Consider the following 16,803-nt stretch of genomic DNA (forward strand, 5'->3'; position numbering starts at 1 on the left):
ATGTTCAATGTCTTTATTATTTTTCTTCTCCTGGAGTAACTTTCTTTTGGTTCCTGGGATTGCGATATGGAGTAGCAGCCTAAGAAGACGTTGACTGCTTTTATCAATCAATCAAGAAAGTTAATGTTTTGATGGAGTAGTCGTCAATCCACTATGTACTTCTTCTTTTTTTAATATTTGATAAAGACGGAAGAATGAGTGTCCTTGTATTTGAATGTAAACCGGTTCGAATCAATCGATTAGAACCGAGATTGCTTAAGCCGGTTTGTGGCTTGAGTTAGTAATCATGTGCTACAATGTTGTGGGTGATGTAAAACGGTGCGTTTATAAGCCGTTAGACTATCAATCTCTCGAGTAGTATCGAGAAAGAGAGATAGAGAGAGTCACCACAGAGTAGTATCGAGAAAGAGAGATAGAGAGAGTCACCACAGATTGAGAGAGAGATCGAGTAGTGATCTGAGCTCGGGGTTAAGCTGAGCTAGTGAAGTTGCTGGTGATCCAGCTCCGGAGATATATAGCGGCTCTTCCACGTTGGGAGAGTGCGGTGAACTCCGGGTGACCAAATACTCTCTTGCATGTTTTCTTTATCGCTTTAGATCAAACGCAGTCGAGTAGATCAAGACATTAGGAGCGATCGCACAAAGACATTGTTAATCTAGTCTTATTACTACATAACAATGATGTATCCTAGTTTGAAAGTATCTGGCTGGCTTCTTCTAATACAAACATCTAGTATTGATATATTTATGGGTTTTTAAGTCTCGGTCTCATGTTTACAGTTGTATAAAAAATGTGAAACCGTTGGACGTTGGCAAAAGATATTGAAGTCGATGTGACCTTTACATGTGAATACATTATCCAGTAGGTTTGGACGGTCGATGACTCGATGGCGTTTGGAGTCCATCCTTCTCGACTCTTGCAAAACCCTTGGGGCCATATATTTTGAACGGTTTCTTTGGTTTTATTAGAGTTCTTAAATTGATTTATGTCACGTGGGGTCGACGAGAAGTCACACCCGAAAAGGACCGACATATTTAGAACAATAAGATAAATTTTAGTAAGTTGAAGTGAAGTTTAAATTTCTATTCAGCTAACTGATATTGTATGTGAGCTGGCGGCAGCGAGGAGATATGGATACCTTTAGTTACAAGTTACAACAGTACATTAATTAACCTATCCCAAAGCAGGTTCTTCAAAGGTACACCGTACATGAATCATTTTTTGGTAGCTTAAAATCTTTCCAAAAATCATTTCACACGTTCCCCAAATAGTTGTGATCATTTTTAATCTATTCATTGTGCTTCACGAACTACTAAGTGTTATTAAATCATTTTGTTTCTCTACTTATAGAAGGATGAGTGCAATTCATAGTCATAGATATAACCAGCTATGAGTGTAATCTCTGATCTCACCGAGAAAGCAAATGATAAACTGAAGATTCTGGAGGATTTGACATCAAATGTAAAGCAGATTCAAGACAATGTATTGGAGGAGATACTCACACTCAACACAAACACAGAGTATCTCCAACGCTTCTTCCATGGGAAATTTGATAAAGAGATTTTCAAGAAGAATGTACCTGTGGTGACTTATGAAGATGTTAAGCCATATATCCAACGTGTCGCGAATGGAGAGCCTTCCAATGTCATATCAACCCGGCCTATTACCGGTTTCTTACTAAGGTAAAAATAAGAGGCTGCATTGTATACGAAACTAAGATCATGATTGCTTTGCGTTTGCATGCTTATGAAAATGTTGCTTATGTTTTATTTATAAATAAATAATGATAAATCAAGAAATTCAATAAGATTTTACCGTACTCATCTCTCGTAAATTTCAGTAAATGCCTAATCCTTGACGTGTTTATAATGTAGTTCGGGAACGTCAGGAGGAGCACAAAAGATTATGCCATGGAATGAAAAGTTCTTGGACTACTTGACATTCATGTATGATCTTCGGATGCACGTTATAACCAAGTAAGACCATGATTAACCCGGGGTTCTTAGAGTAGGTTCTTAACGGAAGTTAAGAAACTGTTTATTAACTTTTAACTAAAAAAGCTAAGAACCGGTTCTTAAAATCCTTATTTAAGAACCGGCTCTTAGCTTTTTTAGTTAAAAGTTAAGAAACAGTTTCTTAACTTCCGCTAAGAACCCCATCGTAAGAACTCCGAGTTAATCATACTCTAAGTTCTTACTTTAAACCAAACTTGTTATGATGTAAATAACTTATAAAATAAAAGAAATATAATTTATTAATTTATTTTTTTTGAACGAATATTAAGTAACTGAAATCAAATATACAAAATATATAATGTATTCTTGACTTCTTGCACTGTCTAGTTATGTGAAAGGCCTAGAGAAGGGAAAGGCGCGCGATGATGTTTTACTTCACCAAACTCGAATCTATCACCCCCTCGGGCTTGCCTGCTCGAATCGCAAGCAGTAGCTATTTAAAAAGCAGCTACTTCAAGAACCGTCCATGTAACTGGTATTACACTTACACTAGCCCCGATGAAGTCATATTATGTCCAGACAACAAACAGAGTCTCTACTGCCATTTACTTTGTGGCCTGGTTCAAAGAAACGAGGTTACGAGAATGGGTTCTATCTTTGCTTCAGTCATGGTCCGAGCAATCAATCTCTTGAAAATTCATGGGAGGAGTTGTGTTCAAACATCCGATCAGGTCAGCTCAGCGAGTGGATCACAGATCCCGGTTGTCGTGACTCCGTGTCTATTGTTCTTGGTGGGCCTCACCCTGAAGTGGCTAACACGATTCAAAAAATATGCAACCAAAAGTGTTGGGAAGGTATAACCACAAGACTCTGGCCAAGAACAAAATATATTGAAACTATTGTTACAGGTTCTATGGCGCAGTATGTTCCCACATTGAACTATTACGCAATGATATGCTGCCCCTCGTTTCAACAATCTATGCTTCTTCGGAGACTACGTTTGGGTTAAATCTTAACCCATTGTGCAAGCCTGAGGATGTTTCTTACACGATCATGCCCAATGTCTCCTACTTCGAGTTTATACCACTGGATGGAGACGAGAACGATGTTGTTGACCTTGCAGATTTGAAACTTGGATGCTCTTATGAACTTGTGGTCACAAATTTTTCAGGTGAACTAAGTAATAAATGTCTCATACTGCTTGATGATTATAAACAAAATGCATCCTTTTACTTAGACCAGAGTGTGGGTTTTTCAAACACAGTGTCTCACTTTATTGTATTAATATTCCAAGAAAATTAACGAAATTTTATTTTCTTTAAAAAATATACTACTAGCTAGTGAAGAATCTTTCAATTTTTTTCTTAAAATCTCTTCCACAAGAGAAATTTCTCTCATTTTCTCTGTTATCCCACTTTTTAAAAATTATATTTTAATATTTTTAATGATATCATGAAAATGCTTTTAGAACGACTACGAATTTCGCCCAATATCTATCTTAAATAATAAAAAGAAAAGAAAATGACTAGTATAGCACTAAAAAAGTTTTTGTCACAAATATAGCCTCTAAGAATAAAAATGACCAAAATAGCACTTAATGTTTTATCAAAAGAGATAAATATACACTCATACCCTAATGGTAAATTAATTTAGACATTAGGGTTTACCGTTAAGGGGTGGAATTTAGGATTTAGGGTTTAGGGTTTAGAGTTTAGGGTTTAGAGTTTAGGTTTTAGGATTTAGAGTTTGGGAGTGGGGTTTTGGGATAAGATTTCAAATTTTGAAAAATAAAAAAATTTAAATTTTTCAAAAGATAAAATGTTATTTTGGTCATTTTAGTTTTTGAGAGCTATTTTTGTGACATAAACTTAGAAAGGTGATATTTTGGAGATTTAAGTAACGTGATCCTTTTCTTTTACGATATGCTAATATGAATATTTCCCTCTTTCAGGTTTGTATAGAATAAGAGTTGGAGATATTCTACTGGTGACTGGTTTCTACAACAAAGCACCTCAGCTTAGGTTTATAAGAAGAGACAGCGTGGTTTTAAGCATTGATATGGACAAGACTAACGAAGAAGATTTGTTTAACGCGGTGAATCGAGCAAAACTCATTATTAACTCATCAGGTCTCATGCTCACAGACTTTACCAGCCATGGAGATATCTCCACCATTCCAGGTCACTACGTGATTTACTGGGAAGTAGAAGATAAAAGAGAAGACAAGACAAAGCAAATGGAGCTCAATGAAGATGCATTATCGGAATGTTGTTTAGTAATGGAAGATTCATTTGACAATGTTTACAAGAGATGCCGGTTTAAGGAAAAAACTGTAGGACCATTGGAGATGAAGGTGGTGCGTCATGGTACTTTTGATTCTCTCATGAATTTCTTCATCTCGCAGGGTGGGTCCATTGGTCAGTACAAGACTCCGAGGTGCATTGGATCTGGAAAACCTTTAGAGTTATTAGAAAAATGTATGGTAGCCACATTCTTTAGTACAGGAGATTGTTCTTTCAAGAACTAGATAATGTTTCTTATGCCCAAAAAACTAGATAATGTTTCCAATACGTTTGATGGGGATTAGTAGAATAAATTTGCATGTGCGTATGCGCTGCGTATTAGTTCGATTTCTTAATACGTTAAATGATTGGTTTACGAGCATATCGTGTCGTGCTACGACTAGCCATGGGCTATATAGGAGGAAGACAGATATATATATGGCCAATTCTTGATTTAGAACTGGAGTCAAATCTTGTTTGGGTTTAAAGCCTCGATAATGGGGCACACATCAAATATTTTTTTTTGATAAACCCTATCGGCTGATTGGCTACCACACTGTCTGATCCGAATTTAGAATATTTTCCGACTATTGTCAAGGTGAACCGATCATCAGTTACAATCCACCATCTAAACCATTTGGACCGAAGTCCAAACCCAGACTAGCCAAATAATGATAATTTAGTTTTCAAAAAAAATCGAATCCACGACTGATGTGAGTACACACCAAACCACAAAAGATTACCACTATGCTACCATCACTTGATTCACACATTTAATAATGTGCCTAAAGTTTAACAATTTATTTCGTAAAGGCAAAATGATGAACTACATAAGACTTGGCAAAACTTTGAGGCTATAACCGAGCTGAAAAACCAAGTGGAATCTTGGGACCTCAACAAATTCACTGAGTCAGTAATGCAGGGGCGATCCAGTACTAACCAGGGCCACAAGCAAAAAAAAAAAAATGGGGACCCATACAAAAACATAAAAACTTTGAAAATGAGAAGAAATTCAAACTATGATGGTCAAAACTATTTTTTTTTTCCATTGAAATGATGATATTTTTGTTAGGACAAGTGTCTAACTTCATTCGGCAATATTTTTTACCATAAAATTTAAAAATATATATAATAAAAAATTTTTCTAAATGGGGGTCCAGAAAATTTGGGGGCCCAAGACCTGTGTTTCACCTCGCTATGCCGAGGGACGCCCCTGCAGTAATGACAGCTTTTAAGAACTGAAATGAAAATAGTTGGATGGTGACGATCATCGAAGAGAAAGTAAAGTCTTCTTATCGGATGGGTTTAGAGAAGTGTTTGAAAAAGAGAAATAGGGATGTATAGCCACAAAAAAAAACAATAATTAAGTAACTAACAAAAAAAAAAGCACCTCCATTATTTTTATAATATATACTATATTACCCCTACTTTCCGGTTAATGAAAGAGAAATATATCTCTTTCTCTTCTTCGACTATCAACTACCACCACTTATCCTTTGTCACCATTACAATACGATCATCTCCAATTATATAGCCATCACAAACATCTCCATATCCATAATATATGCTAGATATGTCATCTCTGCTTTTGAAATATACAGACCACGATGGTGTTACGGTCGAGGCTTCCTCGTTTGTCATGTAAATTTTCGTTATACTATGCTATTTGAACAAGATGTACTATGCAATTTTGTTTGTTACTATTTTCATATTATGTATTGTGTGCATATTTTGATCTTTGAGTTAGGGTTTATATTTCTTTTTAGGGTTTAGTGGTTATTGTGTTGGGTTTAGTTTATCGAACGTTTGTGTTGACTTTGGGGTAAGCATTACTTCTTTCCCTATACATTTCAAAATTTGATTAATATATACTATGTTATTTCTTTTATCACTGTTCTATTTTGATATTGCTTCATATTATGTATTATGTGCATATTTGATATTGGGTTAGGGTTTATATTTTCGTTTAGGGTTTAGTGATTATTGTGTTGGGTTTAGTTTATGGAAAGTTTGAGTTGATTTTGGGATAAGCATTACTTCTTTCACTGTAATCATAGACATTTCAAAATCTGAACATTAATATGTACTATGCTATTTCGTTTGTTACTACTCTATTTTAATAATGCTTCATATTACGTACTGTATGCATATTTTGATATTTAGTTTAGGGTTTATATTTTTTTAGGGTTTATTGATTAGTGTTTTGGGTTTAGTTTATGGAAGGTTTGAGTTGACATGGGATAAGCATTACTGCCACTATTATTAAACCATTTTATAATTTCATTAATATGAACTATACCATATGTAGAATGATCTATTCTATCTACTTTGTTTATCTTTTTCCATAACATTATATCTTTTTCCGATCATCCCCAATAATCACCACAAATATTGATCACAATTTTTTTTTCTGTTACTGGCAACTGGTTCAAAAGAAGAACAAAACCGAAAAAATATTGCACAAATGCTACGAGATCTAATAACATCAAAATCAACGCTATATTCTTAATTTGTTGGTAAAATATGGCTAGTTCACAAATAAGCCCTTTGAAAAAACTGTCTTTTGTATGACAAAGTTTTTGAAACCTGACCGGAAGAATTAGGAGAGGTTAGCTGATGAGTCTGTCTTTATAGTCACGTCTTTGGGGGGAGTTTTGTTCACGAGTTTTGTTCAGAGCAAGAGATAAATTGTGTTCTTTGTTTTCTTTACCTTTCTGGGAACAATAAAGTTAAATTTCACCTTTTTACATCATCATATAAAGTTTCTCTTGCTCTGTTGCCATAAAAAAAAAAAAAAAGTTTCTCTTGCTCATTATGTACAGATTGACTGATCCAATGGATGACCCATCAGCCTTGACCTCTGAACTTCTAGATCACTTCTCCAAAGTCTTATATCTTTTTGTTAACCAGAACATCCTGAAACATGTAGCGACACATCTCTATTTTCAGCCAAATGCACACTGTTAAAAAGTTCTTTTTGAGAACTGGCATAACTGTTAGAAAAATCTCAAGCTCTAGAAAAGGCTTCAATGGGTAGTAAGCCAATAGTCTCATCGCCATCCACTATTAAACATCACACTAAACATGATCTAGATCAGAATACAACGTCTCCTTAGACACAGCACTGGATAACAATCTTGATCACGTCACAGTCTGCCTGCAGCGCTCAGAGGACTGTACAGTAATTTAGGTTTATTCGGAAGTAATGTTCATAAAAAATTGCTAGACGGTGGTTATTATTAGACAGACGTTTTGACCGATTTTTAAAAATATTGTTTCGTTCAGACCTGATTTAGAACACTGCTATGAAGAGATATGTCCAAAAAATTAGCCAATATCACACACTCTCAAACAAAAATTGTAACATAACATTCGATTATAGAACCGTAATATTTTATCCGGTTTATCAGCCTCTTAACCAAACCGGTACAGAACTTGAAAACCCAAAACAAAAGGAATTCGCTGAAAGAAAAACATCGACTAGATTCATCTTCAGGTTTTATCATCTCTCTCACCCAGCGAACGAACTTCAGACAGAACTTCGAGTCTGTGATGTCACTCTCCACAGTATCTTCCACCGTTCCTTGTTCCCGTCTATCCCCAATCTCAACCACACAAACCAAGTTCCTCACTCTCTTAGCCAAAACACAACCTAGAAGAAGAAGACACGACCTCTCCTTCACCCCTTCTCCAATACTTATCCAATCGAATCATCATCTCCGTCACGCTTTCTCCAATCCCAAATCGAGTTTCCACCGTCCCCACTGCAGTGGAGAAGCCGGACACTCCGACACCACAGAACAAAGCTCCGTAACTTCTGTAAGTCCCTCCTCTGTTTGTGTACTAATCGGAACATAAAGGTTGATGCTTTTCGTGCCTATAAGCTTAAAGGTTGATGCTTTTTATTGTCCCTACAAGCTTAGGTTGATGATAATGAAGAAGCGAGAAGAAGCGAAAGGTACGTGGCCTTGTTCGTGCGGATGCTCGGATTAGACAACGACCCTCTCGACAGAGAACAAGCCGTGGAAGCCCTATGGAAGTACTCTCTAGGCGGGAAGAAATGCGTCGACGCGATAATGCAGTTCCACGGTTGTCTGAATCTCATCGTCGCTCTTCTCAAATCCGATTCCACCTCCACCTGCGAAGCTGCCGCGGGTCTGCTACGGTCTATCGCTTCCGTGAATCTGTACAGAGAGCTTGTCGCTGAGAGTGGAGCCTTGGAGGAGATAACAGCTCTCTTAAGCAGGCCTTCGTTAGCTACAGTTGTGAAAGAGCAAAGCATATGTGCTTTGTGGAATCTGACTGTGGACGAAGGAGTTAGAGAGAAAGCTGCAGACTTTGACATCCTTAAGCTGCTCATTAGCTTCCTGGAAGATGATGATGTTAATGTGAAGGAAGCAGCTGGTGGCGTCTTGGCTAATCTAGCTCTTAGCAGCTCTAACCACAAGATTATGGTGGAAGTAGGAGTCATACCCAAACTGGCAAAACTGTTGAAAGGCGAGAACAAAGGGTCTAAAGTGATCAGAAAAGAAGCGAGGAATGTGCTTTTGGAGCTTGCTAAAGATGAATACTACAGGATTCTTGTTATTGAGGAAGGTGTTGTGCCCATTCCTGTAATCGGTGCAGATGCTTACAAGTCGTTTAGACCGGATCTTTACTCATGGCCTAGCTTACCAGACGGGATCAAAGTCGAGCAGACAGCAAAATCACCTTCTAGATTCGGCGCATCCGAGCTTCTCCTCGGTTTAAACGTTGACGAGGACGTGGACGAAGTAGATGAAGCTAAAACTAAAGCGATAGTCGGGAGGACGAACCAGCAGTTCCTTGCTCGTATTGGAGCTATTGAGTTCGAGAAGGAGATCAAATCCGAACGTCCAGGGGAATCACACAAGAATCAGAATCAGCAGCAGCAGCAGCTGACCCTTCTTCCTTGTGTAGATGGTGTGGCTCGTTTGCTGTTGATTCTCGGATTGGCTGACGAAGTGGCTGTGTCGAGAGCTGCGGAGTCGGTTGCTGACGCGTGTATCAACGAGGAGATGAGGGTTTCGTTCATGGAAGCTGGAGCTGTGAAGCCTCTTGTTCAGCTTTTAGCTAACAATAACAAAGAGGGTGTTAAGATACCTGTCATCCGTGCTTTGAAAAACTTGTCTCTTAGGTACTTTGTGTAAAGTACCTTTTTTTTTTTTACTTAAGCAGAGGTTTTGTGATTAATTAATTATAAACACTTTGATGTAAATTGCAGCCGCACTGTTTGCAAGAGGATTGAAGGTGAAGGTGCTGTACCGTTTTTTATTAATCTTCTGAAACAGCCAGAGATCTCACTAAGCATTACTGAACAGGTCTGACTTCATTTTCTTTCTCCATCCTTCTTTGCTATCTTTTAGGGCTGAGATTTTTACCCGAACTAACCAAATTCTGAATCGAAATAACCAAAATTAACTGATTTTTTTTTTTGAATTTTATTCAATTTAAACCACCGCAAAACCGAAAATTTCGGTTAAATTTTTTAAACTAAACTAACAAACTGAACCAAACTTTTTCGGTTCTCTTCGGTGAGAGATTTCGACCAACCCGAACTAACCGAAGAAACTGAACCCGCAGGCCTACTATCTAATCATCTGTTGTGAACAATGCGTTGCAGATTCTGGATGTACTTGCTCATATTTTAGATCCTAGCAAGGAAATGGAGTCAAAGGTGTGTTTATAATTCTCCATTTCTTCATCCTTTCTCATTTGGATTAAACTGTTTTCTCTGTATGCAGTTTTACGAAGGACCGGTGAACGGATCAAAAGCGGAGTCCAGGTATGTCTTCTTCAGTTTTTCAGTTTGTTCTGTTTTGTTGTTTTAGTAAGTATCAAATGCTCAGTATCTGGTGGAATATACAGAAAGGAAGCTCTGGACGGTTCTGTTATCTCTCGGCTCGTCCAGATAGCGAAAACAGCGTCTCCTAACCTGCTGAGGAAGGCAATCTCCGTGATCGAGTTTGGTGCGGTCATTGATCCAACCATGGACACGATCATCTCCAAGGATATCACAACTGTTCTTGATGTTGCTCTCCGTCAGAGAGTCCTTGACGGTACAAAACTTTTCCTTTTAATGAATGGTCATAACAACAACATATGAAGAGTTTTTTTTATCAAATGCAGAACCTGAAAATGAAGATGAGGAGTTAGAGAAACACTTGCTTGAGCTAGAAGAAGCTGGTTTGACGATCTCAGCTGCTTCGAGGCTACTAACAAAACTTCTCGACTCTGAGTCGTTTCGCCAAACTGTGGATGTGACTCTCTTCTCGGAGCTGCTGAGGAAGATCCTGAGATCAAACCTCCCTTTACACTACAAAGACTGGGTCGCATCTTGTCTTGTGAAACTCACCTCTCTCTCATCTCCCTCCTCATCCCTCAACAACCCAGTCAACGTTGAGGTATTGTTTATTATATATAAGTTCAGACATGTTTGCCAGTTTCTTTTTTTTTAGTAAATATATAAATAAATATTTAAAAGTTAAAATAAAAAAAAATTAAAATAGTTTCAAAAAGAATTTTTAAATTTAAAAAAAAATCCAAAATTTGAAAATGTATAATTCGAAAACTATAAAAATAAATTTTTTTATTTAAACGATTATTTATATTTATAATTCTCTTTTGATATCACAAATAGGTAACTCTGTACAAGACGATCCCAAGTCTAGTGGAACAGATGAGCTTCTCCTCAACTCCAGAAGCGAAAGAAGCAGCGGTTTTGGAACTGAACAAGATAGTCTCAGAGGGAGTTCCAGAGGCGACACAAGCGCTTGCTTCACATGGAGGGGTAGAGCCGCTGGTGAAGCTTCTAGAAGAGAGGAACGAGCGGTGCGTAGAGGCGAGTTTGTCTGTATTGTATAACTTGAGCATGGACAGTGAGAACCATACAGCCATTATAAGAGCAGGAGCTGTGCCAGTGTTGAGACGGATCGTAATGTCTCAAAGACCACAGTGGGAGAAAGCTCTAAGGTTACTCAGAGATTTACCCGTTTGAGAGAAAGTTGTGTTGTTCTTGAATCAGAGTCGTCTCTGGTTCTTTGTTACTTATGCGTCTCTTCAAGATGTGCGAATAATTTCCTCAGATTATCAGGTACTATATAGTATGATTGTCATGTGGGTCAAATATACCAAAGGAAAAGAAAGAGCAGATTATTTACTACAGTCATGTGGTTGTAACTAAGCACAAGCATGGGCATTTGTAACAAATAAACCCAAATTCATACTTGATTTGAGCTGTAAAAGTATTTGAACAGATTTGGTGAAATCGATCGAAAAAAACTGGATATAAATAAATATTTGAAATCTAAATAAACGTGTCAAATATTAAATTTCATGTTTTTAAATTCATTTGTAAAAATATTAAAACTTGATGTATTTTAAAATGAATCTAAAATAAGTTTGGATCTAAATAGATATTAGAAAGAGGCTACAATGAGGAAAATGGCATATTCATATATCAAATTGATGGGGTTTTTTTTTTTTGCCAAATACATCATTTTATTAATGGACATGTAAGCTTCTGTTATTTCTGTCTAAGTGAAATGAATTCATTGTATGAAATAATCAAAACTTATTAGTTCATGTATAAAATTTAATAATTTTTTTAATTGATATATTAATTTGCACAATTCATCATTTTAATTGACCGTAGGGCTGTGTAGACGACTTATGAATAAGTAAATTTTCTGAGATGAAATGTAATTCAACTCGAAAAAGTTATTGAACAAATAAGAAGTAAAAATACATAAAATCCGATTAGAAAGCCCAGCCCAACAATGGTTAGTAACATTTTCAGTTCATACGCAGCACGTAGTAGTATCAGAGTATATTCTGCGAATACATAATATACGATGAAGAAACATTTAAGTATTTAACGATTTGTGATGTTGTTACACAAGTAAAGAAAAAAACTGAATGGAAGGGTAGATCGATAAGACGAATTCTCAACGGCTAAGATTTTCTTATTTACTGTAAGGAAAAAGGTCAAAAGACGCTGAGCCACACGTGTCGCGGTCTCGTCTAGTTTAAGCAAACTCTCTCTCTCTCTCTCTCTCTCTCCCCCCACCCTACACAGCTTTTTATCATCACTCTCTTCTTCTCATTCTCTCTTCATCCCAGTCTCAATCCCAATTCTGAATCGTCTTGGCGGATATGGCTTTCAAGGTTACTCTCGTCTCCACATCCCCCATCGATGGCCAGAAACCCGGAACCTCTGGTCTCCGTAAGAAGGTTCGTCGATCCAAATCTCCCTCTGGAATCGAAAACGAAATCGATCTCGATCCGATCTGTTTAGATCTAAAGACTAGATTTTAAGACAGTCATAACTGCGCATTTAAGTTGGATTTAGATCCATGCATTGATCCATATGATTATGCTGTGCAGAATACGCAAATGATGACAAAACTGTTTGAATCTTCTTCGTTTCTGGATCGGTTCTTCGCGATCACGTTGTTATCTTTGATTTGAGTATATTTGGGATGAATGATACAACTATATGAACACGTATAGAGCTTGACGTTACATGTTTGCACTGATGTGGCGAAACTGAGAGTGTCTAGATTGGATTTGTTAGTATAGCTCAGATCTCTATATATTTACCATTCGTTTTCTAATATGAATGATCTTTGGATTGGTTAAGCAAGTCATATATTAATTTAGTCTCCAATGTGTAGTCTGGTGGTCTCTGCAGATGTGATCAAGCTAGCATCTTTTGGTGTCTCTCATTGGTATTGTGTAACTGTGTGTAGGTGAAAGTGTTCAAGCAACCCAATTACCTGGAGAATTTTGTCCAAGCAACGTTTAATGCGCTTACTCCGGAGAAAGTCAAAGGTGAGTTTTTTTTTTTCTAGTTTGATAATAGTTCTTAGGCAAATATCTGCTGATTTAAAATAAAAAATAAAAAATTGATGAGTGTTTATTCATCTGTGCAGGTGCCACACTCGTGGTCTCTGGTGATGGTCGTTATTACTCAAAGGATGCTGTTCAGGTAAAAGCATTGTGATTATTTCTGGATGAATCTAATCGGTGTATTCAGTACTTAGCATATTGTTTTGAATTAATGCTCTTGTTTTACAAAAACTCTTGATTTATGTTGCTTCATTGGCAATTGAGGTTATTAGAGGTAAAGGTTTTGTTTGTCTTTGAAGATGATTTCTAAGTATGCTCCTGTTACATATCTGGTTAATGTTAAAGGTTTTGTGCAAGTTTCTTTGGCTAAGTATGCTCCTGTTACATATCTGGTGCATGTTATTTAAGATGACGAGGGTTTTCGAGCTTCTCATTCAATCTTTTTATTTTCTATCTGGACAGATTATAATTAAGATGGCAGCAGCTAATGGTGTACGCCGTGTGTGGGTTGGTAAAAACACTCTGATGTCAACCCCTGCTGTATCAGCTGTGATTCGTGAAAGATCAGGGGCTGATGTGAGATCTCTTTCTCTAACCTCATCTTTGTAGTGATATTTGAACGTGTTTTTGTTGGTTTTTCTCTGTGTCCGTGCATGAGTGCAAACTGTGATGAGAGACTTACCCCAGTCTCCTGGTTCCAGGGATCGAAAGCAACTGGAGCATTTATCTTAACAGCAAGTCACAACCCTGGTGGCCCTACTGAGGTCCGTTCTGTCTCTGTTGTGCTCTGCCCCTTTTTGCTTAGCTTCTTGTTTTGTATTCATCCATTGTTTCATATATCTTAACTCGATAAGACTAAGCGTTGACTCGCTTTATACAGGATTTTGGAATCAAATACAATATGGAAAATGGAGGCCCTGCTCCTGAATCCATTACTGATAAGATTTACGAGAACACTAAGACAATCAAGGAGTACCCTATAGCAGAAGATCTACCCAATGTATCTAAACATTCCACAGATTCCTCTAAGTACAACAAAACTTTCATTGTATTTTTCTGAATCAAAGTTAACCTGTCTCTATGATTGAATGCAACAGGTTGATATTTCTGCCGTTGGTGTAACGAGTTTTGAGGGACCTGAAGGAAAATTTGATGTTGAAGTTTTTGATTCTGCTGATGACTACGTTAAACTAATGAAGTGAGTCCAGAATCTGATCCCTTTATGGTCTATATGCAATCTCTATAGTTTTTCTAAAATTATATTCTTGCTCCATTAAGGTCAATCTTCGACTTTGAGTCCATCCGAAAGTTACTTTCATCTCCACAATTTACGTTCTGGTATGTAGCTTACATTGGTTCCTCAACCTCTTCCATTTGAGATACGTTTGCTAACATATGTTCCATCGGGTTTAATGTTATATTGTACTTTATTTGATGAAGCTACGATGCCTTGCACGGTGTTGCTGGGGCCTATGCGCATCGCATCTTTGTGGAAGAACTCGGTGCGCAAGAAAGTGCCTTGTTGAACTGCGTACCCAAGGTCTTGTTTTTATTAACCACGAAATACTATTTCCTTAAATGATTACTGTTCACTATTCACCAGTCTCACTATTCACCACAATACAAAATTTTTGTAGGAGGACTTTGGAGGAGGACATCCAGATCCCAATCTGACATATGCTAAGGAGCTTGTAGCACGGATGGGACTAAGTAAATCCGACACCGGAGGTGAACCTCCAGAGTTTGGTGCCGCTGCTGATGGTGATGCAGACCGTAACATGATCCTTGGTAAAAGGTAGCGTAGTAATGGTCTTAGATACATGGAACGGGTTTACGAAGTACATTTCTAAACTTAACTGTATCTCTTCTTATGTAGGTTCTTTGTAACTCCTTCGGATTCAGTTGCCATAATTGCTGCAAATGCCATTGAAGCCATACCATACTTCAGCTCTGGTTTAAAAGGTGTTGCAAGGTATTATACATCCGGACTTTTTTTCTTTTTTTTTTTCTATCTGAATTCAGTCTATACAACTCTTATAATATATCTTTTGCCGCGTAATATTTAACTTGCACTACTTATTTTAGGAGCATGCCGACCTCAGCTGCTCTAGATGTTGTTGCAAAAAGCTTGAATTTGAAGTTTTTTGAGGTACATGTCACCGTGCAACTTCTATATAGCTTCCTTTCCTCCGAACTTCGTGAAGTTTTTAACATGATAAAAACACATATCAGGTTCCAACAGGCTGGAAGTTTTTTGGTAACCTGATGGATGCCGGGATGTGTTCCGTCTGTGGTGAAGAAAGTTTTGGAACTGGTTAGTTTCTATTCCTACACTCACACATCTGTTAATAAATTTAAAAACAATCTGTGCGGTTCTGAAAGAAAGATGTTTTCACAGGCTCCGATCATATCCGTGAGAAAGATGGGATATGGGCAGTTCTTGCGTGGATGTCCATACTTGCTCACAAGAACAAGGATAGCATTGACGGTGACACTAAACTGGTGACGGTTGAAGACATTGTCCGCCAGCACTGGGCTACCTATGGCCGTCACTACTACACTCGCTACGACTACGAGGTAACAAGTTGCTAAGTTTTGTGATTATACCATATTATGCGGAACAAACAGAACCCTTGGTGATATCTTAAAATTTTTGTCCACCAAAGAATGTAGACGCAGGTAAAGCCAAGGAACTGATGGAGCATTTGGTCAAATTGCAATCTTCAATTCCTGAAGTCAACAAGTACACACACTTGAACTTCTATAAATCCCTTCGCTCCTCAGTTTGGTACTTTGTTCTTTTTTCCTAATTTTTCTTGATTTGATTCAGGATTGTGAAAGGAATTCGTTCGGATGTGGCGAATGTCTCCAGTGCGGATGAATTCGAGTACAAAGATCCAGTTGATGGATCCATCTCAAAGCACCAGGGTATCCGTTACTTGTTTGAGGATGGATCGCGACTTGTAAGTCCCATCTTTTTCTTCTTTGGTCTTGAGTCTCTTTAGGCATATCAGCTAGAACATAATGATACAGGAAATGGTATAGTTCAACAGATATGAAATCAGTAACTGATTAATCATCTCCTGTTGTATTGATTTAAAAATCAAATAAAGGTTTTCCGTCTGTCTGGAACTGGCTCGGAAGGAGCAACCATCAGACTCTACATCGAACAGTACGAGAAGGATGCTTCGAAGATTGGACGAGAGTCCCAGGAAGCTCTGTCTCCTCTGGTACGATATTTAAAGAAAACCTTTCAAATATCCGTAAACTAATACACCAAAAGGGGTTTTGCTCTCATTGTTGTTTTGATGTGTTGTGATTGACAGGTTGAGATAGCTCTGAAGCTGTCCAAGATGGAGGAGTTCACGGGCCGATCAGCCCCCACCGTCATAACTTAAGATGGTGGTCACAAGTACAAACGATCTCAAATCTTGCACTTATGTCTGTGTCTAAGGGATACTTTCTTCTCACTCTATATGAATAAATAGTCTCAGGGAGACTTCACATTTCTTTTCGGAATCTTTGAACAAGCCTGTTTTGAGTTATCGCGAAGAGCTTTATACTTGTTTGGATTTGACTTTTCTCGGTTTTGTTTTCTTAGTTTTACATCTATTACGTGATATAAGATTTTGTTATTACAGTTCAAACGAATTTGCAAGTTTCATCTCTTTACATTTGACTTTATTGAGACCCTCAACA

The 16,803-nt window shown here is 37.6% G+C and overlaps 2 protein-coding genes and 1 pseudogene across 3 annotated transcripts; all 3 read left to right on the forward strand.

Moving 5' to 3' along the window:
* Positions 1-699: 699 nt before the first annotated feature.
* LOC106414715 lies at positions 700-7,018 on the forward strand (annotated as a pseudogene).
* A 677-nt stretch (positions 7,019-7,695) lies between these two features.
* BNAC08G06200D lies at positions 7,696-11,509 on the forward strand. 2 transcript variants are annotated; one of them, XM_013855987.3, is made up of 8 exons: positions 7,696-8,055; positions 8,160-9,391; positions 9,479-9,575; positions 9,878-9,931; positions 9,999-10,039; positions 10,123-10,313; positions 10,384-10,658; positions 10,895-11,509. In XM_013855987.3, the coding sequence occupies exons 1-8, from the start codon at positions 7,789-7,791 to the stop codon at positions 11,249-11,251; spliced, it is 2,514 nt and encodes an 837-aa protein (XP_013711441.1). In that variant the 5' UTR covers positions 7,696-7,788; the 3' UTR covers positions 11,252-11,509. The 2 variants fall into 2 exon arrangements, with proteins under 2 accessions (XP_013711441.1, XP_013711442.1); XM_013855988.3 differs by having other exon boundaries at positions 7,750-8,055; positions 8,155-9,391.
* Positions 11,510-12,240: 731 nt separating this feature from the next.
* Positions 12,241-16,788, forward strand: LOC106415353 (probable phosphoglucomutase, cytoplasmic 1). The gene is made up of 18 exons (XM_013856023.3): positions 12,241-12,486; positions 13,005-13,086; positions 13,188-13,243; positions 13,567-13,680; positions 13,806-13,868; positions 13,985-14,104; positions 14,202-14,302; positions 14,383-14,442; positions 14,545-14,644; positions 14,742-14,899; positions 14,981-15,076; positions 15,190-15,253; positions 15,337-15,418; positions 15,503-15,681; positions 15,771-15,847; positions 15,935-16,067; positions 16,218-16,334; positions 16,431-16,788. The coding sequence occupies exons 1-18, from the start codon at positions 12,409-12,411 to the stop codon at positions 16,500-16,502; spliced, it is 1,752 nt and encodes a 583-aa protein (XP_013711477.1). The 5' UTR covers positions 12,241-12,408; the 3' UTR covers positions 16,503-16,788.
* Positions 16,789-16,803: the final 15 nt, after the last annotated feature.

The sequence above is a fragment of the Brassica napus genome, chromosome C8, assembly GCF_020379485.1.
Source record: "Brassica napus cultivar Da-Ae chromosome C8, Da-Ae, whole genome shotgun sequence".
Taxonomy (NCBI): domain Eukaryota; kingdom Viridiplantae; phylum Streptophyta; class Magnoliopsida; order Brassicales; family Brassicaceae; genus Brassica; species Brassica napus.

Coding starts and splice junctions, on each gene's coding strand:
- BNAC08G06200D (XM_013855987.3), top strand. CDS start 7,789: ATGTCACTCTCCACAGTATCTTCCACCGTTCCTTGTTCCCGTCTATCC. Junction 9,576..9,877: donor CACTAAGCATTACTGAACAG/GTCTGACTTCAT, acceptor AATGCGTTGCAG/ATTCTGGATGTACTTGCTCA. Junction 10,659..10,894: donor ACAACCCAGTCAACGTTGAG/GTATTGTTTATT, acceptor TATCACAAATAG/GTAACTCTGTACAAGACGAT.
- LOC106415353 (XM_013856023.3), top strand. CDS start 12,409: ATGGCTTTCAAGGTTACTCTCGTCTCCACATCCCCCATCGATGGCCAG. Junction 14,645..14,741: donor TGTTGAACTGCGTACCCAAG/GTCTTGTTTTTA, acceptor AAATTTTTGTAG/GAGGACTTTGGAGGAGGACA. Junction 14,900..14,980: donor AACATGATCCTTGGTAAAAG/GTAGCGTAGTAA, acceptor CTTCTTATGTAG/GTTCTTTGTAACTCCTTCGG.